The sequence below is a fragment of the Prunus mume genome, linkage group LG8, assembly GCF_029339155.1.
Source record: "Prunus mume cultivar Tortuosa linkage group LG8, ASM2933915v1, whole genome shotgun sequence".
In the NCBI taxonomy this organism is placed as follows: domain Eukaryota; kingdom Viridiplantae; phylum Streptophyta; class Magnoliopsida; order Rosales; family Rosaceae; genus Prunus; species Prunus mume.
Window position 1 is genome coordinate 5754362 of NC_142705.1, and position 25498 is coordinate 5779859.

A 25498-nucleotide genomic window follows, 5' to 3' on the forward strand; every position below is an offset into this window, starting at 1 on the left:
ACAGTTGATACAGCAGAAGGATAAGACGATTGACTAATGGGGCAAGAAATTATGTTGATCCTATTGGGAAGCTGGACTTTACCCTACAGTACAGATTCCCGTCTGCTAACATTCTTTTTCTTTTTTATAATCTTTTTAAAGTTATGGTTGTTAGCCATTTTCCAAGAGCGGAAATCATGGATCACAGTGGATTATCATAATGTTAATTATACTGCTAAGAAAATGATGGTTTTGTTCTTCTTTTTTATTATTGACTTTTTATTACAACATTTTTTATTGACAGAAAATTGGAATATAAAGATACTGTGATGCCGCAACAAGCTTGTATCTCAAAGTTACCACATGATGTCTTGGTTTTGATTTTACCACCTATGTCTTGTGTTCGATTTTTCTCAAATTTACCACATGATGATGTCTTGTGTTCGATTTCCTTTCATGTTTTTTGGATAAGATTTGTATTGAAAAAACAAATGAAATTGGTGAAAGGAGTCAAATATTAAGGACAAAAAGAATTAAACATGAGAGCAAGGGAGGCACGTGAACTTGTTATGTTACATTAACTGATATGTGGCTTCTGTTGTTGAAAAGAAAAAGGAAATTAAAATAAACAGGGAGAGAGAGAGAGAGAGAGAGAGCATCATCTTGTCAGATAAAACAAAAGAGAACAGCAGTAAGGTAAGCTCTATGCTCCTCACCTCTCGTATCTCCTCTTCTTTCTTGTAATATTTCCAGTAATCATTTTGTTTTCTGTCAATCATTATTAGTTCAGTGGGTTGGTTTGGGCAGCTGGTGAAGTTCCAATTGGGTAAAGATTGCATTTTTCTCTGGCTGCCCAAATTCAGCTAAGCTAAGTGTTCATATAATCCATGAATTTCACCTGCCAAATTCATGTTATAAAGAAAAGTTCTTGTTTGTATACACTTCTGGTCAGATTTCAGGCACTTGGGTCTTGCTAATATTTGCCTTGTGTTGTGAATAAGCTTTATTTAGTTTTTATCTCCATTCCATTGGCTAAGCTGAAGTGCTGGACTAACCCATCACTTACTATATTGAAAGATTAGATGAAAGCTCTGATTTTTTTTCCTTAAAAAACTTTAATTTCCTAATTAGATCAATAGAAATCGAACTGCGCAGCCTTTGTAAACAATGCTGCCACTTGTGTTTCCATGAACCAAAACAAATCATGAAAAGGAACTATACAGAGGGATGCTCTATTTTAATCTGTAGAGAATTACGAATTTGGGTTCTGTCTAAGTGAGTTCTGGCCTCTTCTTAGTGGCATTTTCACGAGAATTATTTAGATTTTGGTAAGCTAAATCCAGAAGAATTGCACCACTGATGAATTGGATGATCTGTTTGATTAATTTGATTGAATTCCCGGAACTTGTTTTTCAAAATTTAGACTTGCACCACTGGTGGATACATTAGTTGAGCATAGAAGAGATTAGTAAGCTTCCAATATGGCAAACTACCTCTAAATTAGTGATGTCAAGCTGCAAATGTTTGTATTTCTTCATATCTCCAGTAGCAGTAAGAGAAGAACAAGGAAGAGGAAGAAACTATGGCTGCAACCTTATTGTTTGCATGCAACTCAAATGTAAACCATGGCTGTAGAAATGATAATCCCTCGCTGCCGAAACCATTCCTGGGTGGTGGACACAGAATCCTGGATCAAACCATTGCAAATAGGAACCAAGGCCATTATAACTCTCAAAAAAAGAAGTCATCTCGCAGGTTTTCTGTTTCTGCTGTCACCGAAGGTTCCGGCAAAATCAAGCAAGTCCGAAGAAAAAATCCCCCCTTGGGCTAGACCAGATTCGGATGAGCCCCCTCCTTGGGCCCAGGGTGAAGGCAAGAATGATGGTTCACAAGAGGGATTTGAGATTCCCTTTTATGTTTATCTACTTGCCTCAGCCGTGACTGCAATTGCTGCTGTAAGCCCCCTCTTCCAATCCTTTTGATAAAATTGTGTCCTTTTGAAACCATATATGCCTCTTTGATATGCTCTATAACAGGAAAAACAATGTTGGAATGCAGATAGGTTCTGTTTTTGAGTATGCGAACCAGAAGCCAGTCTTTGGAATCTTGAACTCAGACAGCATATTTTATGCTCCAGTGCTTGGATTTTTTGTATTTACAGGCATTCCCTCTGCTGTAAGTTCCATTTCTTTCATTTTTTCCCTGGTTTTTCCCAGTTTGATATGCTCAATGTTATAACTAGTATGCATTTATATTTGAGTCTTTAAATCAATTCTATGGCCCTATACCGTGAATCTACCAATCGAAATCTTCTCAGTTTTGATTGTAACAGGAAAAAGAAAATAAAAAGGCTCTTTCCAGTTTTGATGACGTTTGTAGATACAAAAGAAGTTGAAAATCTATTTGTTGGCAATGTTAACTCAATCCCAGTTTTGGCTTCAAAACACGAATGTTAAATGCAGGCATTCCTGTGGTTCAAATCTGTCAAAGCTGCTAACAAGGAAGCTGAGGAGCAAGACAAGAGGGATGGCTATAGATAGGGTACAATTACACCTTTAATTGCATTAATCGCCATATTTACTTTTTCTTTCCTTAATACCATGTTATGGTCTTAGTTCTTTGGTTTTGCTTAATGATTGTTAATTACAATCCACCCGGGAACTTTGTGCTTATGGCGATTCATCAAATATAGGATCTAACGCAGTGCATTGTTTTCCTGGCCTTTCAGCATCGAATATCTCGGTGAGCTCCATATATGCAATCATGATAAACCAGTGAATCATGTCATTTGTACTTGTAATTACCTGCAAACAAATAATTTCATGTATGAAGGTATATGTAATATGCCTCTGTATAATCAAATACCAATCACCCTAGAAGAAAGCCACACACCCTAGTATGAAAAGAATTATTCAAACTTTTGATGGAAAGAAGAATTTGTCAACATATATATATATATATATATATATATGGAGAAATTGTTGGTGTTGATCAGAAGGAGGAGAAAATGTAACGCTGTCGGCAGAAAAGAGCACTTGGGTTGGATTGACCAATCTACCAATCTGCATGGAATATCCTTTACAAGATACAACAGATAAATAACTGGAAAAGAAGCTAAGAAAACACAGGTAAGAATCTTACCTTAGAAAGCAATGAGGATCAACCCGAAAAAGACAAGAAAGAATCTTGTATTCTGTAGTTTCAAACATAGAGAACCAGCAGAAGAAAACACGAGTTTGAATTGAATATTTAGTAAAAGAAATAATGGAGTTGTTTGAAGCATGAGATGTGACGAGATCATAGGTTTAAACGTTACCCTTCTATGTAATCTTTCACGGTAACACCTAAGTAATTTTGTTTCTTCCAATCATCAGACATGGGAACTTAGTCCTAGTCTTTGTCTTGTCTTTCCATTTATATTCCACGTGCTCTGAGCTTGTGGAAACTTGAAGAAGCCACACTCCCCCAATTCAGTTTCTGCATTAAAATCTTCACAACTCTTTCAATATGGCTTCTCATCAAACCCTTGAAACGCCTGCTGAACACAAGCTTCCTGTAACTGATCATGAAAACTACAAGACAAGGACTGAACAAGTGCAGAGAGCTCAGTGGCTTAGAGCTGCCATCCTTGGAGCAAGTGATGGGTTGCTATCAACTACGTCGCTAATGCTTGGTGTTGGCGCAGTGAAGGAAGATCGTTGGTCGATGATCCTATCAGGCATAGCTGGAGCTATTGCAGGAGCTTGTAGCATGGCTGTGGGAGAGTTTGTTTCAGTTTCAACACAAAGAGATATTGAAAAGACCTCTCTAAGACAACAAAGCAGTTTAAATACCGAGTTGGGTAAGAAAGATATCAACGGTAAGGTCAAGCTAGACATCCCTGAAAGATCAAACTTGACGATTTCAATTGAACTGACTCCTTCAAGAACAATCTCATGTGGAAAATCAACGAGTGATCATCCACCAGAGAAAATATTACCAACTATTGAGATCATGGAAATTGAAGGAGGGAAAGAGTCATTGCCAAGTCCACAAAAGGCAGCATCTGCATCAGCTTTGGCATTTCTGTGTGGCTCACTTTTGCCTTTAATCTCAGCCATATTTATTGCTCATAGTACTGTGAGAATGGTGGTGGTTGTGGTGGTGGCTTCAATAGCTCTGGCTCTCTTCGGCAGTATGGGAGCTCGTTTCGGTGGCTCACCGGCCATGCCGTCTGCAGTTAGAGTTTTAATTGGAGGGTGGATTGCCATGGCAATAACTTATAGCTTGCTCATGCCATTTGAAAAAGAAAATCGTAAAGAAAAGGACTGATGCCATCACAATTTGCCACATAATATATATGTTATGCGTCAGTTTGAAGTCATTTTTCCAGAGTGACAAGGTAACCTATTATTTGCCACTTTTCTTATTGTATCACGAAAATAGTGGAGCAAATCATTCCCACCAATCTGTTTCAGGGTCTTGACCGGTTGAATTTAGGCTTTTGCTTTTTGTTTTCTTATTAAATTATATATAATATACAATTTCCATGAATGTGAATTTAGACTTTTGGTGCATAGCGCTATAGGCCCGAAAGAGAATATCAAAATAGTATTATTCCCGTTTCATGTAAGTGTCTTTCTCCTCACTTTGTGCACAGTCAACTTAATTATTTGGTTTGGAAAGCAATAGTGGATGAATGTGAAAGGAAATCTTTTAACAAGCCGTAAAGTATGAGATTGAATATACAAGCCAAGAAACAATCAACCCAATTATTGCCTACTCAATCAATATCTTCCAACAAGAAAGAGAGGGAGAGATAGGAGACAAATATGGAAGCAAAATCTAGGGGAGATAAGAGTAGAGTATGGGCAAGGTGGTTGCCATTAAAAACTTTGTCTATTATAAAAGTGTTGTCCATACTCTTATCAGTTCCAGCATTTAAGACCCAATTTCTGGTTCCTCAGCCAGCCAGTGTACTATGCGATTTAGCTGCAAAAAAATGCATGCTTGAAGCAGCTAGTTGTTTATTGTACATGTTAAGAGACAATTGAACTTGCAAATCTGATTGTTTGAAAATAATGGACCAACATGAAGATCTGGACATCAGTTCTCCCATGCCTATTCTCCGAAGACTGGATCGTCTCGATCGTTTGGTAACATGTCTTTTTATTTGTTTTTCCATGAATTTTTATCCTGCTCAGTTTTCAAATCCTCCTGGGTTGATCATCATCTCCATGATGTACATGTACAGCTGCAATTCTTGGAACACAAGCATTGCTTGTCAGCAAGCCATTCTTCTAGCTCTGCCTGCAAAACCATGGAACCAGTACCAGAAGAAGATCAGTGTAAGACTCTGTCATCTGCTATTGAAGAAGCACATCAAAAAGGCACATTGATGGAAAGAGTAGCTGTGCTCGAAAACCGGGTATTACAGGTTAGCAGCAATGGCAATAGTTTTGTTTCATGACCCCTTCTAGCATATCTCTGTCTCCATTAGCAAATGTCCCAATTGAGTAGATTTCTTTTTTCTTTTTTTGGGTATTTAGTATTTTGTAATTTGTCTTTGCCCAATATAGTTAAGCCATGAGATGGATGTAGAAAATGCATCAAGGTCTAGCTGTTCCACCATTCTAGTATCTGAGGACAAGCAAGACCCTTTCATAACTCAAGTAAGTTCAAAATCATAACACTAAGTATACTTTCACATTCTGTTATCTGGTTTGGCCAAAGGGAAAGCCTGAAGTTGTACTTACAGAGGCAAGTGTGATGATAACTGCTTGCAGGAGTGTTCTTCAGAAGCATGTGTAAGAAAGCCACAAGGTTCCAAGAAAGGCAGAAAAAGAAGAAACAATCTTGTCTCCATCATTCAGTTGAGAGAATGGTTTAGGTGGGCTCGAATGGGATGTTAATTAATCATCATCAAGCATAAAATTGCCGCATTAATTACATCCTCAAGACTCAAAACAACAAGAAGAAGATTTCAGAGTTTGGGCCATGTATATTTCTTTTACCCAATTCAGCCCACTAATGGTTTTTGCCAATGAGCCCATACTACTCTGTACTTGTAATAAGCCCTAATTACAAAAGAGGCTTTTGGTTAGAGGCAAATTCCAGCCCCTTTTGTTGTGGATTTGAAAAGGGCTTTTGGACATACAAATCAATCATTAGTGGTTGGTAAACATGTGATTAATGCAAGGAGCATGATGCGCAAGGGAGCTTCTACAATGAGGAGTTAAAGTGAGGATGTTATTTGAGGAGACCGATCCGACCGTCAAAACATTTAAAATATTTAAGTTCCATGATGCGCAATGCTCTCTAATTATGAACTTATAGAATGCGGTTGTCCAATAGAACAACTAATTTGAGAAGGAACACATACCTTCAGTGTGATTAGCGAAAACTGAGATTCCATAGGTGAAGCAAATTAGCAAAAGATGGAAAGCTCACACAATTTTGTCTATGTTTTAAATCGAAACAAACAATGCAAAAAAGTAGTGATACAAAGCCAAATACAAACAACAATGAACTTATATCTCAAGCGTTTAAAAAGATTTATCCACATTCTCCATATCTTTTATCAGACTTTCCTCTCTCTGAATACCACTTGTATAAAAAGTTACAAATATAAACATAAAACATATCTAACTTTTAGTTCTAAATTTGATTAGGGGGAAGGAACGTGAATACCATGTGACCAACAGCAGAGCACCGACCAGTATTTATGTTATTTAATGGGCAACCAAAAAAGAAAGATTGCCATGACTCAATAGTGCTCATTACTCTCATTGGGGCAGCTCACAGTTGTCAACTTACCAATGCAGCGTTTGAGAGGAAAGTTGATTTCTCGTTGGACCATGCATGTTCATTCATATTCAGTAATTAAAAAAAAATAAGATTATAAAAATAAAATAAAAGTGAAAACCATTTTTACTAGAGGTGAGATTAAAAATGGAATTTGGACGGTAGAGATGATTTCAATTGCTACCAAATTTGTTAGTTAAATAATTGGTCCATGGGTTTCTTGGTCCATAGTACACCGATAAAAAGTATATTTAATGAGCTAATTATGTGATTCTGTGTTAACCCAGAAACACCCAGAAACAGAGAGAGGGCTTGGACGGTGACACCAATGCTACTGATAGTGATGATATGGTCAAATGCGGCCAAGTTTTGATTTTTATTGAGAAATTATTGGTTGGGAGAAATTGGGTTTGAAGAAGATTAGAACTTGAGAAGAAATGGCGGAGATGAAGGAGGAGAGAATGGCGATATTCAAAGGCAGAGAAAAATTCGGGTCCAATGCTTTGCACACGGTTGTGGCTTTGGGCATATGGCTGGGGACTATCCATTTCAACGTGATTTTGATCTTCTTCGCCATCTTATTCCTTCCTCTTTCCAAGGCCCTCCTGTTAGTATTCTCTCTCTCTCTCTCTCTCTCTCTCTCTCTCTCTGCTGATTATTTGTTTATTTATTTGTCTGCTGCAAAATCTGTATTTCAGTGTAATTGGGTTGCTGCTATTGTTTATGATAATCCCAGTTGATGATAAAAGCAAAATTGGCCGATCACTATCCAGGTAAGGTTACCCTTTTCAGCTTTTTGCTATTTGGATTTTGGAGTGCAAGTATACGAAGTACGCAACCTAACCCAGATAAAGATAACTTTTTTGTTTTTTTGGTATTTTGGTATTTGTAGGTACATATGTAAGCATGCTTGTGCTTATTTTCCAGTGACTCTGTATGCAGAGGATATACATGCCTTTGATCCTAATCGATCTTATGGTATTACCCTTTTCATCAAATGTGTTATTGTTTCATTAGAAGCTTTAATAAATTAGTAATATAATTTACATTTGTGTCTCTGTGCTTCATGTAGTTTTTGGTTATGAACCACATTCAGTTTTGCCAATTGGTGTCGTTGCACTTGCTGACCTTACTGGGTTCCTACCTCTCACCAAAATTAAGGTCCTTGCAAGTAGCGCTGTAAGATTTCTTCACTTTATTCATATTGTTCTTTCTGCTTTTCATATCAGGTCAACCTTTTTCTATGATTTCTTAGTTACAGTTTTGCTCATTCTGTGTTGGAATTCATGCTTAGGTGTTCTACACACCATTCCTAAGACATATATGGACATGGTTGGGTCTTACACCAGCCACAAAGAGTAATTTTATCTGCCACTTATCCGCTGGTTATAGTTGCATCATTGTGCCTGGTGGAGTGCAGGAGACATTTTATATGGAGCATGGCACTGAGGTTTGTATCTTTAAAATCTTGCTTATGCTCTTTCTTAACAATTGTATCTGGATGTAGAGCATAATTGAGTGCTACAAATTCATTAATCTGACAATCAGCTGGTGTCTGTTTTCTTAATTGTGAATCAGTTGCTTATTTTGTAGATAGCATTTCTCAAGTCGAGAAGAGGATTTGTTCGCATAGCCATGGAGATGGGCCATCCCCTGGTTCCAGTTTTCTGCTTTGGTCAGGTATCACCATTTTTTATCTAGTTTCTTTCACCTATTAAGACATCTAGAAAGTTAGCCAGTTGCATGGTATGTGTTTTTCGTTTGTGTTCCTGCTTTGCTGGTCCAAACTTATATTGATGGTAGATTGTCGGTTGTTTTCTGACTATCAACATCAGTTTGTTGAAATCTCTGAGTAGCTTCATGCATCGATTGCTTGTGATTATTAAAAGGGCCATTATGTTTATTGCTTCTTTGGTTGTTGATTCTTGATTTTACTGTTTTCCTCATGCTTGTGCTTCTCCTAACAATATGATATTCCCTTAACTTTTCTTATGATCCATTCATGCTGCAGTCAGATGTTTATAAGTGGTGGAAGCCAAGTGGGGAGTTATTTTCGAAGTTTGCCAGAGCTATCAAGTTCACCCCAATTTTCTTCTGGGGAATATTTGGGTATGTATTCTAAGTTTTTAATACTCTATTGTCCTAACTTTCTTTTTCTTCTGGGGAATATTTGGTATGTATTCTGAAACCTACTCTGTCGCATTTGTTATGTATATTTGTATATATGTGATAGTTAGCAGGGCTACAGTTTTCAGCAACTGTTAATGGTTCATATCATGGTTCTCCTATGCAGATCTCCTGTGCCCTACAGGTATCCAATGCACGTGGTGGTAGGAAGACCAATCGAACTCAAGAAAACCCCACAACCAACCATGGAAGAGGTATGAATTCCACCAAAACACCTGAGCATATTGTATGTGTTTGGTCACCTGTGAACATTCAGTCATGGAGAACTTTTGCTTGGATTGTGTTCAAATTACTTTATTGCACTCTATTCTGTTTCCCTGGACTTGAACTTCGACATGCATCATGTTTGAATGAATGCTTGCCAAAAAAAGAAGAATGAATGCTTTTAATGACACCAGTGGAAAAGAGTAAAGCATGAATAAGAGCAGAAATGTGAGATACCTGAAAATAGTCGATGCTATTCAACACCAATGTTGTAACGATTAAGGGATGTCTCCCATACCGAACATCCATGTCCGTCTTTGGTTTCTCCCATGTTAAGAGCTTTTAATGTTGTGAAAAGCTATTCTATATAGTTTTAGTTGCATTGTATGGCATAGCTTTATAGATCGATGCTGGCTGAATGTCTGAGTTCATACTTCTATTCATTTCCAGGTCAATGAAGTACACAGTCAGTTTGTTGCAGCACTACAGGATCTTTTCGAACGGCACAAGGCTCGGGTTGGTCATGCTGATCTTCAATTGAAAATTCTTTGATCAGATCTTAATCCATGTTCCTTCTACATTATCAATTTTTCTATTCGTGTCCCGGAAATTAGTGATAACATGTTGTATTAAGGTAGATTGTAGAAATGACGGTTGAAGAATTGCTCTTGATGTCTAGCTAGTGGGTCTATACATAGTTTGTGCCCACGTATGGCAAAAGTCCAAACCTTCATCCGGAACAACAGAAGTGGCATAATTAAGATGTGTAAATTGATTTTTTAATTATTTGATAATTTCTTAATAAAAACAATGAATTATACACTTTAATCTTTGGATGTCTCTTTGGCCTTGAATTACCTTTTCATTTTGGTGCACGAACTAGTCCCTACAATGCAATCGAGAGAGAGAGAGAGAGAGAGAGAGAGAGAGGTAACTGGTTTAAGCAACAGCAAGTAAAGATTATCCTTGAGAAAAATGAAACGAAGAGCTAGCTGACTGAAAGTAGCAGGAAAAAAAAATTGACCGCAGACAAAGTTTCGAAACCCCTTTTATGATCACCAAAGGCGTTTGATTGACTCTCCAAATGAAATTCGTCGTCTCTTCCAGCTCTACTAACTACAGCCAATCTCCCGTCATTCTTCTTTGCAAGAGCAACTCTGTTTGCAGCCTCTTCAAGGGCATCCATAGACACGTTATAAATTTCAACACTTACAAAATCGCTGGCACTTCCTCCAATACGACACCACTGCAAAATATAATGAGATGGCAGAGTTAAGAACAGTTGTCACCCCCAAAAAACACTGTCAAATAAAAATTAAATTTAATCAAGTAATGACTGAGTTTCTGTGCCAAAAAAGAGGTAATGATGTCATTCTGAGTTAACACAGAAACACTCAGAAACAGAATGAAAGCTTGGAAGGTGACACGAATGCTACACAGTGATGATGTGTTCGAATGCGGCCAAGTTTTTATTTTTATTAAGAATTATTAATTTGAGGAAATTGGGTTTGAAGAAGTTGAAGAAGAAGACTAAAACTTGAGAGGAAATGGTGGATATGAAGGAGGGGAGGATGGCGATATTCAAAGGCAGAGAAAAATTCGGGCCCAATGTTTTGCACACGGTTCTGGCTTTGGGTTTATGGCTGGGGACTATCCATTTCAACGTGATTTTGGTCCTCTTCGCCATCTTCTTCCTTCCTCTTTCCAAGGCCCTCCTGTTTGTATTCTTATTCTCTCTTCTCTCTCTCTCTCTCCCCTGATTATTTGTTTATTTATTTATCTGCTGCAAAATTTGTATTTCAGTGTATTTGGGTTGCTGCTATTGTTTATGATCATCCCAGTTGATGATAAAAGCAAAATTGGCCAATCAGTGTCCGGGTACGGCTACCCTTTTCAGCTTTTGGCAATTTGGATTTTGGAGTGCAAGTATACAACCCAAAACCCAGATAAACATAAGTATTGAATTTTTTATTTTTTATGGTTAAATTTTATTTGCAGGTACATATTTAAGCATGCTTGTGCTTATTTTCCAGTGAATGTGTATGCAGAGGATATACATGCCTTTGATCCTAATCGATCTTATGGTATCTACCCTTTTCATCAAACGTGTTATTTTCCCATTAGAAGCTTTAATAAATTAGTAATGCAGCAATATAACTGACATTTGTGTCTCTGCTTCATGTAGTTTTTGGTTATGAACCGCATTCAGTTTTGCCACTTGGTGTTGTTGCATTTGCTGAGCTCACTGGGTTCTTGCCTCTCACCAAAGTTAAGGTCCTTGCAAGTAGCGCTGTAAGACTTCTTCACTTTATACACACTGTTCTTTCTGCTTTTCATATCAGGTCAACCTTTTTCTAAGATTTCTTAGCTAAATTTTTGCTCATTCTGTGTTGGAATTTATGCTTAGGTATTCTACACCCCATTCCTAAGACATATATGGACATGGATGGGTCTTACACCAGCCACAAAGAGTAATTTTATCTGCCACTTATCCGCTGGTTATAGTTGCATCATTGTGCCTGGTGGAGTGCAGGAGACATTTTATATGGAGCATGGCACTGAGGTTTGTATCTTTAAAATCTTGCTTATGCTCTTTCTTAACAATTGTATCTGGATATAGAGCATAATTGAGTGTTACATATTCATTAATCTGACAATCAGCTGGTGTCTGTTTTCTTAATTGTAATTCCATTTTCTAGTTGTGAATCAGTTGCTTATTTTGTAGATAGCATTTCTTAAGTCGAGAAGAGGATTTGTTCGCATAGCCATGGAGATGGGCCATCCCCTGGTTCCAGTTTTCTGCTTTGGTCAGGTATCACCTTTTTTTATTTAGTTTGTTTCACCTGTTAAGACATCTAGAAGTTAGCCAGTTGCATGGTATGTGTTTTTCATTTGTGCGCCTCCTTTACTGGTTCAAACTTGTATTGATGTCAAATTGTCAATAGTTTTCTAACTTATTAACATCAGTTTGTTGAAATATCTGTGTATCTTGGTGCATCGATTGCTTGTGATTATTAAAAGGGCCATTATGTTTATTGCTTCTTTAGTTGTTGATTATACTGCTTGTGCTTCTCCTGACATTATGATATTCCCTTTCCTTTCCTTATGATCCATTCGTGCTGCAGTCAGATGTTTTTAAGTGGTGGAAGCCAAGTGGGGAGTTCTTTTTGAAGTTTTCCAGAGCTATCAAGTTCATACCACTTTTCTTCTGGGGAATATTTGGGTATGTATTTTGAAACCTACTCTGTCGCATTTGTTATGTATATTTGTATATTTGTGATGTTGACAGTTAGCAGAGCTACAGTTTCAGCAACTGTTAATGGTTCATATCATGGTTCTCCTATGCAGATCTCCTGTACCCTACAGGCAGCCAATGCATGTGGTGGTAGGAAGACCAATCGATCTCAAGAAAACCCCACAACCAACCATGGAAGAGGTGAATTCCATCAAAACACCTGAGCATAGTTTATGTGTTTGGTCACCTGTGAACATTCAGTTATGGGGAACCTTCCTCCTTGAACTGTGTTCAAATTACTTTGTTGCACTCTGTTCTAATTTCTGTTTCCCTGGGCTTGAACTTCTACATGCATCATGTTTGAATGAATGCTTGCCAAAAAAGGGAAAAAAAATGAATGAATGCTTTTAGTGACACCAATGGAAAAGAGTAAAGCATGAATAAAAGCAGAAATGTGAGATGCCTGAAAATGGTCAATTCTGTTCAACACCAATTTTGTAACGATACCAAAACATCTATCTCCGTCTTTGGTTTCTTTTGCAATTGAAACTTAGTTCCAGTAAAACATCTTATCTTCTACAAACATAGCGTGTGATTGTTGATATTTGTACTTGCTCACTTGACAGTTTTCTCCCATGTCAAGAGCTTTTAATGTTGTCAAAAGCTATTGTATGTAGTTTTAGTTGCATTGTATGAGCAAACTACATGTAAGTGTGTTGACTGGCTGCTGAAGCTCCACGGAGTTCATAGCTTTATAGATTGATGCTGGCTGAATGTCAGAGTTGACACTTCTGGTTTTTCTAGGTCAATGAAGTACACGGTCAGTTTGTCACAGCACTACAGGATCTTTTCGAACGGCACAAGGTGCGGGTTGGTCATGCTGATCTTCAGTTGAAAATTCTATGATCAGAATTTAATCTTATGTTCCTCTATGCTCCCTCCTCATTGTCACTTTTCCAATTTGTTTCTGCGCAACTGAGTGATAACATGTTGTATTAAGTTAGATTAATTGTAGAAATGATGGTTGAAGTATCTTGATGTCTAGCTATGGTCAAGTTATGCGTGATATCTTGGTTTCTCTCTTCCCTTCTTCTCCCTTCTTCTCCGTCTCCCTTTCTTTACAACCCCTTTTGGTTCCAGGGGTTAATAAACCGGGCATCTCTCTCTCGCCTCTCATGTTGTAGAGAGTGTTTCCCCAGTTTTATGCTGGGTTTTGTCTCTCCCGGTCTTTTTGGACTGGCTTTTAACGTTCCTTTGTGTTGTGAAGGATTTATTGTATGCAATAACCTCCATTTGGGATGTGTTCTTATTTTAAATCTCTTGTATCTGCCTCTGTATTAATGAAATTCTGCTTGTTCTTCAAAAAAATTCTAGTTGTCAAGTTGTTTATACATAGTTTTGTACTCACTTATATGAATAGTCAAAACCTTCATCTGGAGCAACAGAAGTGGCATAATTAATATTTGTAAATTGATTTTTTAATTTTTTAATAATTTCTTAATAAAACTAATGAATTATATTCAGTCGCACAATAGCATCTTTAACCATTGGATGTCTCTTTAGCCTTGAATTACCTTTTCATTTTGGTCTTGAACAATAGCCCCTACAATGCAATCGACGTGACATTGAACCTAATCATTTCACATAAAACGAGAGAGAGAGAGAGAGAGAGAGAGAGAGAGAGTACTATACAATGCTACTCTCTTTCATTCCTAATTTAATGTTTTCAACTTTAACAGATAGCTGTAATTTTTGCTCCTCAATATCTTTCAAAACCGAAAGCAAACTAGCTCTATACAATTCACATTTCCGTTGTGCACGATCAAGTTGGCGCTCAAGTTTCTGGATTTTCTTGTCCTGCTCATCCTACAGAATTGAATCAGGAATGTTTAGGAATAGTTATAAAAATAAACATCTTGCAAAAGGAGTAGGGAAAGCAACAGATAACAAATACAAGAAAAAAAGCTTGTTCAACTCCCCTCCATATCATATGGAGTAAACAAACTTATATGCATCAAATTTTCCAAAGTAACATTGGCTGTCCAGCATATATTGCCTCTTCCCAACTATCTTTAAAAGTACTTGAAAAGACAATAAAATCCAATTGTGTGCGCATATTTCTCAGCATTTGAATTTGAACAACAAAGAGAAAAGTTTAAAAAACAAAATTTTGGCATTTACTATTTTTCCCCTAATATTGTAAGTAAGTGGTTTATGTGGTTAGAGAAGGAAAATTACTGAGAGAAAAGAAGGAAAAAGGAAATTTCTTCCCAACAAGTGTAACATACATGCACAAATCCGGGAAACTATTGAATAGAAAAGATAACAAAGATCAACAGCAAATTAAAGATTATCCTTAAGAAAAATGAAACTAAGAACAAACTGACTGAACTAAAGTAGCAGGAAAAAAGAACTGACCGCAGACAGAGTTTCGAAACCCCATTTATGATCACCAAAGGTGTTTGATCGACTCCCCAAATGAAATCTGTCGTCTCTTCCAGCTCTACTAACTATAGCCAATCTCCCGTCATTCTTCTTTGCAAGAGAAACTCTGTTTGCAGCCTCTTCAAGGGCATCCATAGACACGTTATAAATTTCAACACTTTTAACCCCTTCATCAACATACTTAAGTGCCTCATGACGCAGATTATTGTATCGTACTGTGAGAGATTCTTGTGACTTATTCAACAAATCGCTGGCACGTTCCTCCAATATGACACCACTCTTGGCGTTCCTTGTCCAACGCTTCAAAATATAATGAGGTGGCAGAGTAAGAACATTTGTCACCCTAAAAACTGTCAAGATGTGTGCACAAAGAAGTCCAGAGAACTCAAACCTCTGGCAACTACAAAATGCTTTCATCTCATGAACATTAAATCTAACAAAATATGCTTTATGGCTTTCCCCAAATTTAGACACTTGATATATGGATCCTGCCTCCTCATCCTCAACTTTCATTGCCAAGAAAGTTAATGTCTCGACCAACTCTTCTTGAAATTTCATAAACATTTTCCTTGTGTAAAGCCCAGCTGCCTGTTTCTCCATCGGCGAAGGGGTCTTAAGAATAGGAGCAGTGTTTATAGTATCATAATCTGCCTTCACTTCTTTCTCATACCGGCTTTCAAGAGCTTTCTCATACTGCTTAACAAACAGCAGTAGAGTTGTTGATGCATTGACATATCCATCAAAATAAGAGTTCATGCTGTCACTGCGCTGTGTTATAGATATTTCTGCAAAGAAGGTGTCCCTCAGGTATACAGGGACCCACTGCCGCCGATCAGCATATATCAATTGAAGCCATTGATGTTCCCTGAGATCATATTTATCAATTAAAGACAACCAACAAGACTCAAACTCTTCAACTGATTCGGTCAGGTTGACAAATTTATGAAGCTCTGCTTCAAAGTTGGAATGCTCACAATGCACATAGGACAACTTTTCTTGGCATTCTTTAAAGATGTGCCACTTGCAGAAGCGGTGACGGGTATCAGGAAAAACCTGGGTGATGGCCAAGCTAATCACTCGATCATGTTCAGTCGTAATTGAGAGTGGAGGCCGGCCGGACATTGCTATGAGCCATGTTTTGAAAAGCCAAAGAAACGATGCATCAGATTCATTTATCAGGAGGGCACATCCGAACAACACAGGCTGTCCATGATGGTTAACCCCTGTGAAAGGCGCAAAAGGCAATCGGTATCGGTTTGACCTGTAAGTTGTGTCAAATGTAACAGTGTCACCGAAGTAAGTATAGTCAGTCCTTGCCTTAGGATCAGCCCAGAAGACATTGCTCATGCACTGATCTTCATCTCCCTGCACAGCAAAGAAAAATGCCGGGTCCTTGGCTTGCTTGTCCTTCAAGTAGTCCAAGAGCAGCTGAGTGTCGCCTCCAAGGGTCCTTTGCCTACTACTCCTCATGTAATTCCTACAGTCACGCTCTGTGAAGCCAATGTTCTTAATTCCACCATATTCTTTGACGAGGGCAGACATAATCCCTCTGGGGCCAATGCCAGCACCCTGCAAGGTATCAATCAAGGACTTTGCAGCACCAGAGACATGACGATGAGAGCGGAGGCAATGCACCCTTTCAGGAGGAACCAGCTCATGGTTATGTTCCTTGACAAAAGCAGAGACAACCCATTTCCCAGAGTCTTGAATCTTGACTACCAACATGGCCTTACAACCAACTCGGGTCTCAGGCCGGGGGCGCTTGACCCTGCCTTCACGGTCAGAGCCAGGCTTGCCATGCTTATCGACACGAAAGCCCTCCCTAGCACAAACAAAAGACCTCTGGATGATGGCACCATCACGCCTGGAGCGTCGAGACATACTGACACGAGTGCTGAAGCCAGTGCGGCGAGCATAGGAGTTGTAGAAGGCCTTGGAAGCCTCCTCCGATTCGAATTCCATGCCCTCATAAGGTTCAAGGTTAGTGTCTCCTTCAGGGATGTAAGGTTCGAAAATGGCAGCACTACCAACAACATCAGAAACACTAGGAGTAGGAATAGCAGTAGGAGGAGAATCGTGAAGGAGATCATCATGGTCAACAGAGTGGTCAATATCACCCAAACCCATCATGTCAAATTCAATAACATCATTGCCCAAGCTCAACGGCTCAAACTCCATTTTATCAAATGGGCTTCTTTTATTTATACTCTTGCTTAGATGAACCAAAAAAAAAACCTCTATGTGAAATCAATCACCAATTCAATCATAATTTACAAAGAACAAGAGAAAATGTTGTCCTGCTAATAAACTTTAGTGGGCAAACGAGAAAGCACATAAATTTGATGATAAATGTGAATTTAAGAAGGAAAGCTAGAACCTTGAAGAGAACCCTTTTGATCAGAGAGCATGAAAACTCCCAAGAGGGCCCAAAATCTTCACTTGGAGACGTTCAGCAGCGCCCCAGAGTCCGCAGAAACGAAACGCAGCGTAAATTTAACATGCAGGAACAGAGTGAGTGTGACAGAGAAAGAGGGGGGGAGTCGGGGTTGTGGGTTTTAGGGCAGATGATTTGGTATTTGACGAAACCTGGAAAGCTTCAAGGACTACCACGTTTCACGCCGTTGGATGATATCCATCCCATCATCCTTTCAGTTTCGCTCATCACATTTCTCTTCCGTTTGGCAACTCGGATAACCCCACTCCTGCTTTGAACATGTGTTTCTAATCCCACACAAGAAAATATAAAAACAAGGCTTTTTTTTTTACTTAAAATTTTGAAGTCTTAATAGAATCACGAAGAAATGGTAATTTCACTTACGATTGTTGTTGCTTATGTCTAAGACATTTTAAAGTTAAGTATTGAGATTTATATTGCAGACATGTGCTTAGTTAGCTAGAGCCTAGAGCAAATGTTCTTCCCACTATGCATCATATTTCAATTTCCTCTACTCATAGTTTAGATTAAATTAAAGTAGAATATAATTTGTACTATTTTTTTTAATTAGACTAAAATTAATTAAATTTGAATTCCACTCCTAAGTGTGATCGATTGATTATATAGTCTTTATCTTCCCAATGCGAAAATTTTCAAATTTACAGTAGAAAATAAATAAACAAATAGTGTGTAACTCAAGTGATTATGAGTATTTATTCATGCATCATAGATCATAAGTTCGACTTCAATCTCACTAACTTGTGTAAAAAAAAAAATAGAGTGATGCTAAATGAACTCTAAAATTAACTGAGTACACTATATGATATAAGTATACTCTAATATTTTAATCAACCACTTGAGAGTCATGATGTTCTCAAAACTTGTTCTCCAGATAAATTGGCTAGTGATTTACATCTGTTTGATGGCTCCTTGGTCATAGCAAAATAACTTTGATGTGCTCCTGCAGAAACTATTGGAATGAGTTGTTATGGAACAAAGTACAAAGCTATGCTTGACTCAGGCCATGTATTGGCTGTGAAATGGCTAAGGGAGGGTATAGCAAAAGGAAGGAAAGAATTTGCAAGAGAAGTAAAAAAACTAGGAAACATCAGACATCCAAATCTAGTTTCTTTGCTCGGTTACTACTGGGCCCAAAGGAGCATGAGAAACTGATTCAATCAACTTATATTAATGCAGAATAGTTGGCATTCCATCTCCATAAAAAGACTGTTATCTATCTTTCATTTTAGGATTTGAAATAAGAATCTCCGAATATTGTTCCATGTGTATACCTTGGTTTTACTGGAAATTCTTTCTCTCCTCCAAAGAAATTAAATTTCGCCTTGGGCACCAAGCAATACAAAAACTTCTCTATGTTTGATTAATCTTAAATATGTTGAGTATGGTGTATATATTAAAATTATATTTGTTTCACAATTCAATATATCCTTTTCGTCATTTTATATTATGGTAAATTAGTAATCCAATAATTACTTTAGTAGTAGGGTGTACTTAGTTATTTTAAGATTCATTTAGCAGCACTCAAAAAATAACAAAATAAAAATACAAATTTATAAATAAACCCAATTCTAGACATGTATTTATAAAAAAATTCAAGCACTATTTAAACATAGAAACACACTCAAAATCAACCTCAAAGTCAACTTTTTGGGTATGTTTATAAATGAGTTTTGAGTGTGTGTAATGATGAGTTTTGGGTGTGTTTATATGTTTAAATAGTTCTTGAATTTTTTTATAATTTCAACCTCATTTTGGGTGTTTTAGTGAAACTCCCAAATAAAAATTCGAACAAAATAAAAACCAACAAAGATTAAAAAGACGAAATATACTCACATTGTCAGGCGCAATAATTAAGTGCAAAAAACAAAACCAAAATAAAAATTAGTGCACACGAGGAAATTTTTTAATTCTTTTTTATGCAAAAGGAAGCAGCCAAAAAAGAGGAACATTCATTGGCCGACGTCGTTTCAAGCGTTATAATATCGGAAAGCGTGTTTCCAGACTTGATACATCGAATTTCTGGCCAGATAAATTAGAATTAAATCCAAAGAAAATCAGCTGAAATTAATAGAAAATAAAGGAATTAGGGTTTATGCAACGTACCTGCGATTAGGGCAAATTTTGAACCTTCGTCTTCTTCAATTCCGAATCAGGTATGGAGCTCTTACAATCCCCTGTTTTCTTTCCCCAATTACTGTAATTCTACATTTCTTCCGTTTTATGGAAAAAAAAATTTGATATGATGATATTCGAGACGGCCTGAAAATGTCAATTCTAAATACAATTGTAGAAATTCGATGCATTAGAAGCGCACAGTGGTAGATTCTACTTGTGACTGATTTGATTTTCTGTTCCTGCGTCTATCCCTACTTTTCTATTGTTATAAAAAATTAAGTTTCTTTTCTAAAGGGCCTGTGTGTGTGCTTCTGCTTTTCTTTTGTTTGTTTATTTGTCGTTGTTTTAGTTCTCTTTATGAATGGAAAATTTATTATTGCTAAACTTAGGAAATGAGTGATACTGAAGAGAATGAGGAAACTGGGAAAAACGTGCCAGTTGCTGCTGTAGATAATGGGAAACCAGAAAATATTCAAGAAATTGATCATAATAAGCAGAACAATTCTCCTCATTCTGGAGAATCTGAGCCAGTCCAGGAAACCCCAAATCCTGCTGAAAATGGAGAAGCTCTACCTGATAAGACCGACATTGAAATGACCGCTGATGGTAAAAATAATGTAGAACCACAGTCCAATTCACCCCAACCTGATCAAGGTTCACCTCCTCCCTCAGTACCAAGAAATGATGATGACCAACAATTAGTCAAGCCAGATACTGAACCCTCGAGTGGCGATGACCAACAATTAGTCAAGCCAGATACTGAACCCTCGAGTGGCGATGACCAACAATTAGTCAAGCCAGATACCGAACCCTTGAATGGCGATGACCACCAATTAGTCAAGCCAGATACTGAACCCACAGCTGATGCCAAGACTGAAGCCCAGGATTTGCCTCAAAGTAATAATCATGGGTGTGAGGATGGCGACCCTGTTTCCACAAGTCATCCAGAGACTGCTGAACCCACTGTTGGTGTTAAAACTGAAGCTTCTCAAGTTCCCGAGGGTGAGTCTAGTAGTGCTGTTGGAGATACTGTAACAGTGAGTCATAATGAAGATGTTATGCCTCATGCTGGATCTTCTGATAGAAAAGCTGATACTGGGAGTGGAGAAGAATTGAAGAATAATGAAAAAGATATTACTACACCCAAAAATAATGGAAACCCAAACTCGAAGTGCTCGTTTCTTTTGGCTGACAGCCACATGTCTGAAGGTAATGATTCTGGGACAGAAGAGGAGCAATCAGCTTTTATGGCGGTGGTGGAAAATTTCTTTAGGGAGAGGAGCATGGAATTTAAACCTCCTAAGTTCTATGGAGAGGGTTTGAATTGCCTTAAGTAAGTTGATACTCATCACTTTTACTGATGTATTATTGTTTACTTATAAATTGAATGTTATTTATTTTGGCTAATGTGCAACTTTTTACTGGGATAGGCTTTGGAGAGCTGTGACTAGATTGGGTGGCTATGATAAGGTATGGATTGATTTTTAATCATAATGAACTACATATTAGTATATGAAAAATGACTAGTACAGAAGTTATAAGAGACCTAATAATTCAAATTATACATACAGATATGTTAGGAGTTTTCTTTTTCCAGAACCATATTCTTTTCTTGTTACAAGCATATATATGACTGGTCTACTTATGGATAGGTTACCTCAAGTAAGTTGTGGCGGCAAGTGGGAGAAACCTTTAAACCTCCAAAGTAAGGAACAACATATGTTGCATATATAGCTCCATTATTGTTTTTTCTTTTTTTCTTTTTTGGTCAGCGGCTACATTATTATTTACTTAATGCAAAGCCCATTATTTGGAAGTGTGCACTAATGGCTATTCTTTTGTATCAACAGCTACTTTTCATTTTATTGCGGATTAGTTTTGTGTCATATGTGAAATTTTAGATGTACTGATAGTTTGCCTTAATTCTCTAAGAGAAGATAATATATACCGCTAATCATGAGTACTGAAATTGGGATTCTTGTTTGTTATTTGTAAGGGTGTTAATATCTGTTTACTATGCATGCTATTGTGCAATGAAACTCCCTACCAAAAACAAACAAAAAATGTTGATAGGGGAGACATGATAAAAAAACTGTGCTCCTTTAAGTGAATGTTCTTTTGTTCCGATTTAACCCCATCATGATTTTCTGTCATAGCAGCAAAGAAAAAAAAGGTTGGGGTGAGGGTGTGGGCTTTAGTGTGTTCCTTTGAGTTTTATTTTTTTCTCTGATTTAATCCTATCGTGATATTCTGTCTTAGTGGCAAAGAAAAGGGGTCAGGTGAGGGATTGGGGTTTAGAATGTCCAACGTTGTTTTACTATGTATTAAAAGATATTTGACTTTCGTCTTCATTTCCACTGCAGGACATGCACTACGGTTTCATGGACGTTTCGTGGCTTCTACGAGAAGGTGTGTGTGTGTGTGTGTGCGCACTTGGAGTACAAGCTGCTTCTTTGTTATATATTCTGCATCATTACCCACCTGTTTAAATTTGATATTGGATCAAGAAACATGGTTTCAACTTTAAGCTAATGTAATTATTGACTGGCTTGCCTGCTATGATTGGGAACTTTTAGCCTGAAGGCCCAAGCATGGTCTGCCCATCTTCTTGATGGTTGACCTTGTAAATGCGTATATGAGGGGCCTGTGTTGGAAATTAATTTCGAGAAGCTTCTAGTACATTGTTTTATGCCCCTTCTGGTTGCCTCAAGATAACCCGAAGTCCACTGTTTCAACTCTCTGTTTAACCGTAATTTGTATCTTCCCTGGTATACTAGATCATAAAGCTTATATATTTAAATTTTGTTATTAATTATTGGTTTTTGTTGTTGTTATACTTCAGGCACTCCTAGATTATGAAAGGCATAAATTTGGTACGGAGCCCAGTGTACCAATCTCTTCCCAGGCAGAGCCTATGAATATTGATAACCAGGTAATGTTTTGGGTATTACTGTATTATATGACTTTGTAGTGTTCATTCTTATCCCTCCTAGATGGCATGTTTTATGCCACTTTGTTCCTCACATGATTAAATATCCCTTTGAATGTAAATGGTTTTCATTTACTGCTGAAAACAAATAGATAAATTATTATTGAAGGTGCATGCAAAATTTTTAACTGAATGAACTATCACATGTCAAACTTGAAAGTTGGTATTGTTAGTTGCTAACCATTGGCTTTCTTGAATGTGGCTAATTTTTCAGGTTTTTGTGGGTAGGTTCTTGCTTACGCAATCTGAGATAAGCATGTGAACTTGTTTTATGTTTAACATCTGTTACATTACATTGGCACTAATATGGCAAATTTCATGGCTTGGGGAGCTCTCTGGCTGACCATTTTAGTGTCAAAATGCTGGTGAAATCAGATACTTAGTATAAAACCAATCAAGCTTGATATTCCAGGGCCCTTAGGGTAAGGATTTTAACAGAAATGTTTCACTTCTCAGATCTACATAAAATAAATATGAAAGTTATCCTTAGTTCAATTTTTAACCATTCTGATTAGGGTCATTTCTTTTTGGGTGAATTTTTTATTTTTCTGATAAAACTTCTGTGGTGATTCAGTCTGCTCTCGTTTAAAATATGGAGATTATATGATTACAAGTGTTGAATTGAAATTCGAAAAATGTTTCATGTTGCAATTGGCTGTGTTCAAACATTTTGTGGTCCTGGGATTTTTGGTCCAAAGATGCTCAACCTGTATTATTTGCCACTTTTGGTTTCTCTTTGACCACAATAGTTTTTTTAACTCCCTCTCTCACTCTCTCTCTCTCTCTCTCTCTCTCTCTCTCTCTCCCCCAACACTTCTGCGTGATGATGGTAATTAGGCTTCAGGATCAGGCAGAGCAAGAAGGGATGCTGCAGCACGTGCCATGCAGGGTTGGCACTCACAACGTATCCTTGGTAATGGTGAAGTCAGTGACCCTATTATAAAGGTCTGGAAAATATTAGGATTTTTGCTCCCATTTTGTTATGTGTGTTTCATTCTCTCCATATAGAAGTCAGTTCTGATATCATTATACCATCTCTTCTGTTTTTTTAGGATAAAAATTCTGCTTCTTTGCAAAAGCGTGAAAAACAGCTTAAAAGCATCGGTATGCCCTCTTAGTGGAACTGGCGTCCGTTGTACTGTTATATTTGGTATATAATTTTTCACCTTAGATGATTTTATATGTTGACTTCAGGTTTACTTAAAAGAAAGAAGCCGCCTTACGTGGATCATGTGGTAAAAGCTGCACGTACTAAAGCATCTAAGTCACAGTTGAGATTATGTTAAATTTTTATTTCACATGCATATATCGTGAAGTGTTTCAGTGGCAAGTACACAGTAGACATTAAATTAGATTGTTAACTTGGCTTTGTTTTGTGTGTGTTCAGATTGGATGCGGATGTGGTTGATCTTGGACATCCAGCAGATTGGGTGAAGATCAATGTGCAGAGAACTGTAAGTTTACACAGCACATGTTTGAACTTTGTACACAAGGAAATATAGATTGTGGAATTTTTGAGGACCAACCCAATATAATGGGATTTGTCGTTTTTGCAGAAAGATTGTTTTGAGGTCTATGCTTTAGTTCCAGGGCTTCTACGTGAGGAGGTAACTACACATTTTCCTGAATTCTTGACCCTTCTCTTTTCATCGATTGCCTTTATTTTGTAAAATCAGAGAATGAAGGAACCTGCTAAGCAGCCTCTGATAACTTCTCTAGGCTGTTTATTTGAGACCTGTTAGATGCTGCCTTCATAGAGTACATCTTTGCATATGAAGGCTACTTTGGTTGTGCATCCATGATCAACTTTGGATTTAGTAACCATTAAATGGGAAAAGAGCTCTAAAATGTAATCAATGAGATCAAAATTGAGCTGAGACCTCAAATAAGATCAGTTTTAGTTATCATCAATCTTGGTATTCTGTATGATGTATATTAAATGTAAGTTTTGTGTTTCCGCAATTACATTCCTTATCCTGTTCTTTGGGAAATAAATCTCAGGTGCGCGTTCAGTCAGATCCAGCTGGGAGACTGGTTATAAGTGGAGAACCCGAGCATCATGATAATCCATGGGGTGTCACACCTTTCAAAAAGGTGAATTCCTTTTAACTTTCCTCTTTTGGGTTTAGAGTTACGAAATGTGCAAAAGAAATTATGTTTGCGGGTGTGTGGTGCACAGAATATTACTGTTGTAACCAGCTAGCAGTGTGATTATCATAACCTTTTTACTTTCCTCATGTATCGATTGGGCTTCATATTTTCACTAATCATTTGTTTTTCAGTTTTTAGCTTTTGTTTGAACTTTTAAACTGCTATGATTTATGTGGGATTTGGCTTTCTGTGAACAGGTTGTCACCTTACCATCAAGAATTGATCCACACCAGACATCAGCCGTGGTCACCCTGCACGGACAGTTGTTTGTTCGTGTTCCGTTTGAGCAGTCAGAATAGTAACATGTCAGGATTTCCATCCTTGTTCTGCCCCTATATTGACCATGAGGCTCTTCTGTAGAAATTAGACGTTCTACCCAACCCTAATCAGGCTAGCTGGTTTAGTTGAACATCTGGACATCTGGACCTTAATGTTGACTAGATTAGTACAGGATATAACCTAACCTTTTGGTGTACTTAATTACCAACATGTTCAGTTTTTTTTTTGGGACGAAAACCAACATGTTCAGTTTAACCTAACCTTTGATGTTACTTACCTAGGAATTCCTGTTTTTTATTTCATTCATTTTCTTGAAGATGTGTTAATATTGTGTTGGATGGATACACGTGGAGCGCTCATCTTCGGCCGAGTGGCAAGTCAAATTCCTGGTCTTTAAATTAAACATAACTAATTTTTAATACAACCACGCAAATGAGGGCTCCACTTGGTTCAATATCGAAAAGCATGGGCTAATTGTTGGGCTAAGATTAGGTTTGGAAACACTTTAAACTTAAGCGAACTTAACTTTTTTGCTTCCATGGTATTCGACACATCTGCGATAAGCTCCAAAGTACACATTTCCTTTGAACTGAGTTAACGTGCCTTGTAATTAGAAGGTATTGATGAGAGAGCAACGAATTACATCACTAGTCACACATTTCTGACCTAATATACG

At 37.5% G+C, this 25498-nt stretch overlaps 6 protein-coding genes and 1 pseudogene across 9 annotated transcripts; 6 read left to right on the forward strand and 1 right to left on the reverse strand.

Moving 5' to 3' along the window:
• Positions 1-518: 518 nt before the first annotated feature.
• On the forward strand, positions 519-2915 carry LOC103340526 (uncharacterized). The gene is given in 6 exon segments (XM_089043202.1): positions 519-675; positions 1526-1765; positions 1767-1934; positions 2038-2154; positions 2442-2520; positions 2708-2915. Coding segments are annotated over 4 exon segments (567 nt in total). The 5' UTR covers positions 519-675; positions 1526-1561; the 3' UTR covers position 2520; positions 2708-2915.
• A 495-nt stretch (positions 2916-3410) lies between these two features.
• Positions 3411-4428, forward strand: LOC103340525 (vacuolar iron transporter homolog 2 pseudogene; annotated as a pseudogene).
• A 294-nt stretch (positions 4429-4722) lies between these two features.
• LOC103340483 (uncharacterized) lies at positions 4723-6118 on the forward strand. The gene is made up of 4 exons (XM_008243902.2): positions 4723-5114; positions 5213-5395; positions 5538-5630; positions 5745-6118. Exons 1-4 carry the CDS (start codon positions 5040-5042, stop codon positions 5868-5870), a joined length of 477 nt encoding a protein of 158 aa, XP_008242124.1. The 5' UTR covers positions 4723-5039; the 3' UTR covers positions 5871-6118.
• A 924-nt stretch (positions 6119-7042) lies between these two features.
• Positions 7043-9981, forward strand: LOC103340482 (diacylglycerol O-acyltransferase 2D). The gene is made up of 9 exons (XM_008243901.3): positions 7043-7369; positions 7461-7535; positions 7655-7740; positions 7835-7941; positions 8057-8212; positions 8356-8442; positions 8774-8871; positions 9056-9143; positions 9604-9981. Exons 1-9 carry the CDS (start codon positions 7200-7202, stop codon positions 9703-9705), a joined length of 969 nt encoding a protein of 322 aa, XP_008242123.2. The 5' UTR covers positions 7043-7199; the 3' UTR covers positions 9706-9981.
• A 393-nt stretch (positions 9982-10374) lies between these two features.
• On the forward strand, positions 10375-13704 carry LOC103340481 (diacylglycerol O-acyltransferase 2D-like). The gene is made up of 9 exons (XM_008243900.3): positions 10375-10870; positions 10957-11031; positions 11152-11237; positions 11339-11445; positions 11561-11716; positions 11879-11965; positions 12279-12376; positions 12502-12589; positions 13193-13704. Exons 1-9 carry the CDS (start codon positions 10701-10703, stop codon positions 13292-13294), a joined length of 969 nt encoding a protein of 322 aa, XP_008242122.2. The 5' UTR covers positions 10375-10700; the 3' UTR covers positions 13295-13704.
• A 242-nt stretch (positions 13705-13946) lies between these two features.
• LOC103340480 (protein FAR1-RELATED SEQUENCE 5-like) lies at positions 13947-17355 on the reverse strand. Of its 2 annotated transcripts, none has more exons than XM_008243898.3 (2): positions 14807-17355; positions 13947-14254 (listed from the first exon to the last, which is right to left on the reverse strand). In XM_008243898.3, the coding sequence occupies exons 1-2, from the start codon at positions 17009-17011 to the stop codon at positions 14075-14077; spliced, it is 2385 nt and encodes a 794-aa protein (XP_008242120.2). In that variant the 5' UTR covers positions 17012-17355; the 3' UTR covers positions 13947-14074. The 2 variants fall into 2 exon arrangements, with proteins under 2 accessions (XP_008242120.2, XP_088898978.1); XM_089042852.1 differs by having other exon boundaries at positions 13947-14245; positions 14807-17349.
• Positions 17356-19281: 1926 nt separating this feature from the next.
• LOC103340479 (AT-rich interactive domain-containing protein 6-like) lies at positions 19282-25141 on the forward strand. 3 transcript variants are annotated; one of them, XR_016122626.1, is made up of 13 exons: positions 19282-19441; positions 19793-20736; positions 20834-20873; positions 21056-21108; positions 21767-21812; positions 22246-22335; positions 23230-23337; positions 23445-23496; positions 23587-23660; positions 23777-23846; positions 23949-23999; positions 24394-24486; positions 24741-25141. XR_016122626.1 is itself a non-coding variant. In XM_089042615.1 (13 exons), exons 2-13 carry the CDS (start codon positions 19796-19798, stop codon positions 24840-24842), a joined length of 1719 nt encoding a protein of 572 aa, XP_088898741.1. In that variant the 5' UTR covers positions 19282-19441; positions 19793-19795; the 3' UTR covers positions 24843-25141. The 3 variants fall into 3 exon arrangements, 1 of the variants encoding a protein (XP_088898741.1); XR_016122627.1 differs by having other exon boundaries at positions 23587-23627; positions 23780-23846; XM_089042615.1 differs by having other exon boundaries at positions 23587-23662; positions 23780-23846.
• The last annotated feature ends 357 nt before the right edge of the window (positions 25142-25498 follow it).

What these genes read in the sequence shown, in the direction of transcription:
- LOC103340483 (XM_008243902.2), top strand. Translation starts at nt 5,040, where the DNA reads ATGGACCAACATGAAGATCTGGACATCAGTTCTCCCATGCCTATTCTC. An exon ending in TGGATCGTCTCGATCGTTTG is followed by an intron (nt 5,115 to 5,212) that starts GTAACATGTCTT and finishes GTACATGTACAG; the next exon opens with CTGCAATTCTTGGAACACAA. An exon ending in TCGAAAACCGGGTATTACAG is followed by an intron (nt 5,396 to 5,537) that starts GTTAGCAGCAAT and finishes TGCCCAATATAG; the next exon opens with TTAAGCCATGAGATGGATGT.
- LOC103340482 (XM_008243901.3), top strand. Translation starts at nt 7,200, where the DNA reads ATGGCGGAGATGAAGGAGGAGAGAATGGCGATATTCAAAGGCAGAGAA. An exon ending in TTCTTCTGGGGAATATTTGG is followed by an intron (nt 8,872 to 9,055) that starts GTATGTATTCTA and finishes TCTCCTATGCAG; the next exon opens with ATCTCCTGTGCCCTACAGGT. An exon ending in CACAACCAACCATGGAAGAG is followed by an intron (nt 9,144 to 9,603) that starts GTATGAATTCCA and finishes ATTCATTTCCAG; the next exon opens with GTCAATGAAGTACACAGTCA.
- LOC103340481 (XM_008243900.3), top strand. Translation starts at nt 10,701, where the DNA reads ATGGTGGATATGAAGGAGGGGAGGATGGCGATATTCAAAGGCAGAGAA. An exon ending in ATTGGCCAATCAGTGTCCGG is followed by an intron (nt 11,032 to 11,151) that starts GTACGGCTACCC and finishes TTTTATTTGCAG; the next exon opens with GTACATATTTAAGCATGCTT. An exon ending in CACAACCAACCATGGAAGAG is followed by an intron (nt 12,590 to 13,192) that starts GTGAATTCCATC and finishes TGGTTTTTCTAG; the next exon opens with GTCAATGAAGTACACGGTCA.
- LOC103340480 (XM_008243898.3), bottom strand. Translation starts at nt 17,011, where the DNA reads ATGGAGTTTGAGCCGTTGAGCTTGGGCAATGATGTTATTGAATTTGAC. An exon ending in GTTTCGAAACTCTGTCTGCG is followed by an intron (nt 14,255 to 14,806) that starts GTCAGTTCTTTT and finishes TCAATTCTGTAG; the next exon opens with GATGAGCAGGACAAGAAAAT.
- LOC103340479 (XM_089042615.1), top strand. Translation starts at nt 19,796, where the DNA reads ATGAGTGATACTGAAGAGAATGAGGAAACTGGGAAAAACGTGCCAGTT. An exon ending in CTATGAATATTGATAACCAG is followed by an intron (nt 22,336 to 23,229) that starts GTAATGTTTTGG and finishes GATGGTAATTAG; the next exon opens with GCTTCAGGATCAGGCAGAGC. An exon ending in ACTAAAGCATCTAAGTCACA is followed by an intron (nt 23,663 to 23,779) that starts GTTGAGATTATG and finishes GTGTGTGTTCAG; the next exon opens with ATTGGATGCGGATGTGGTTG.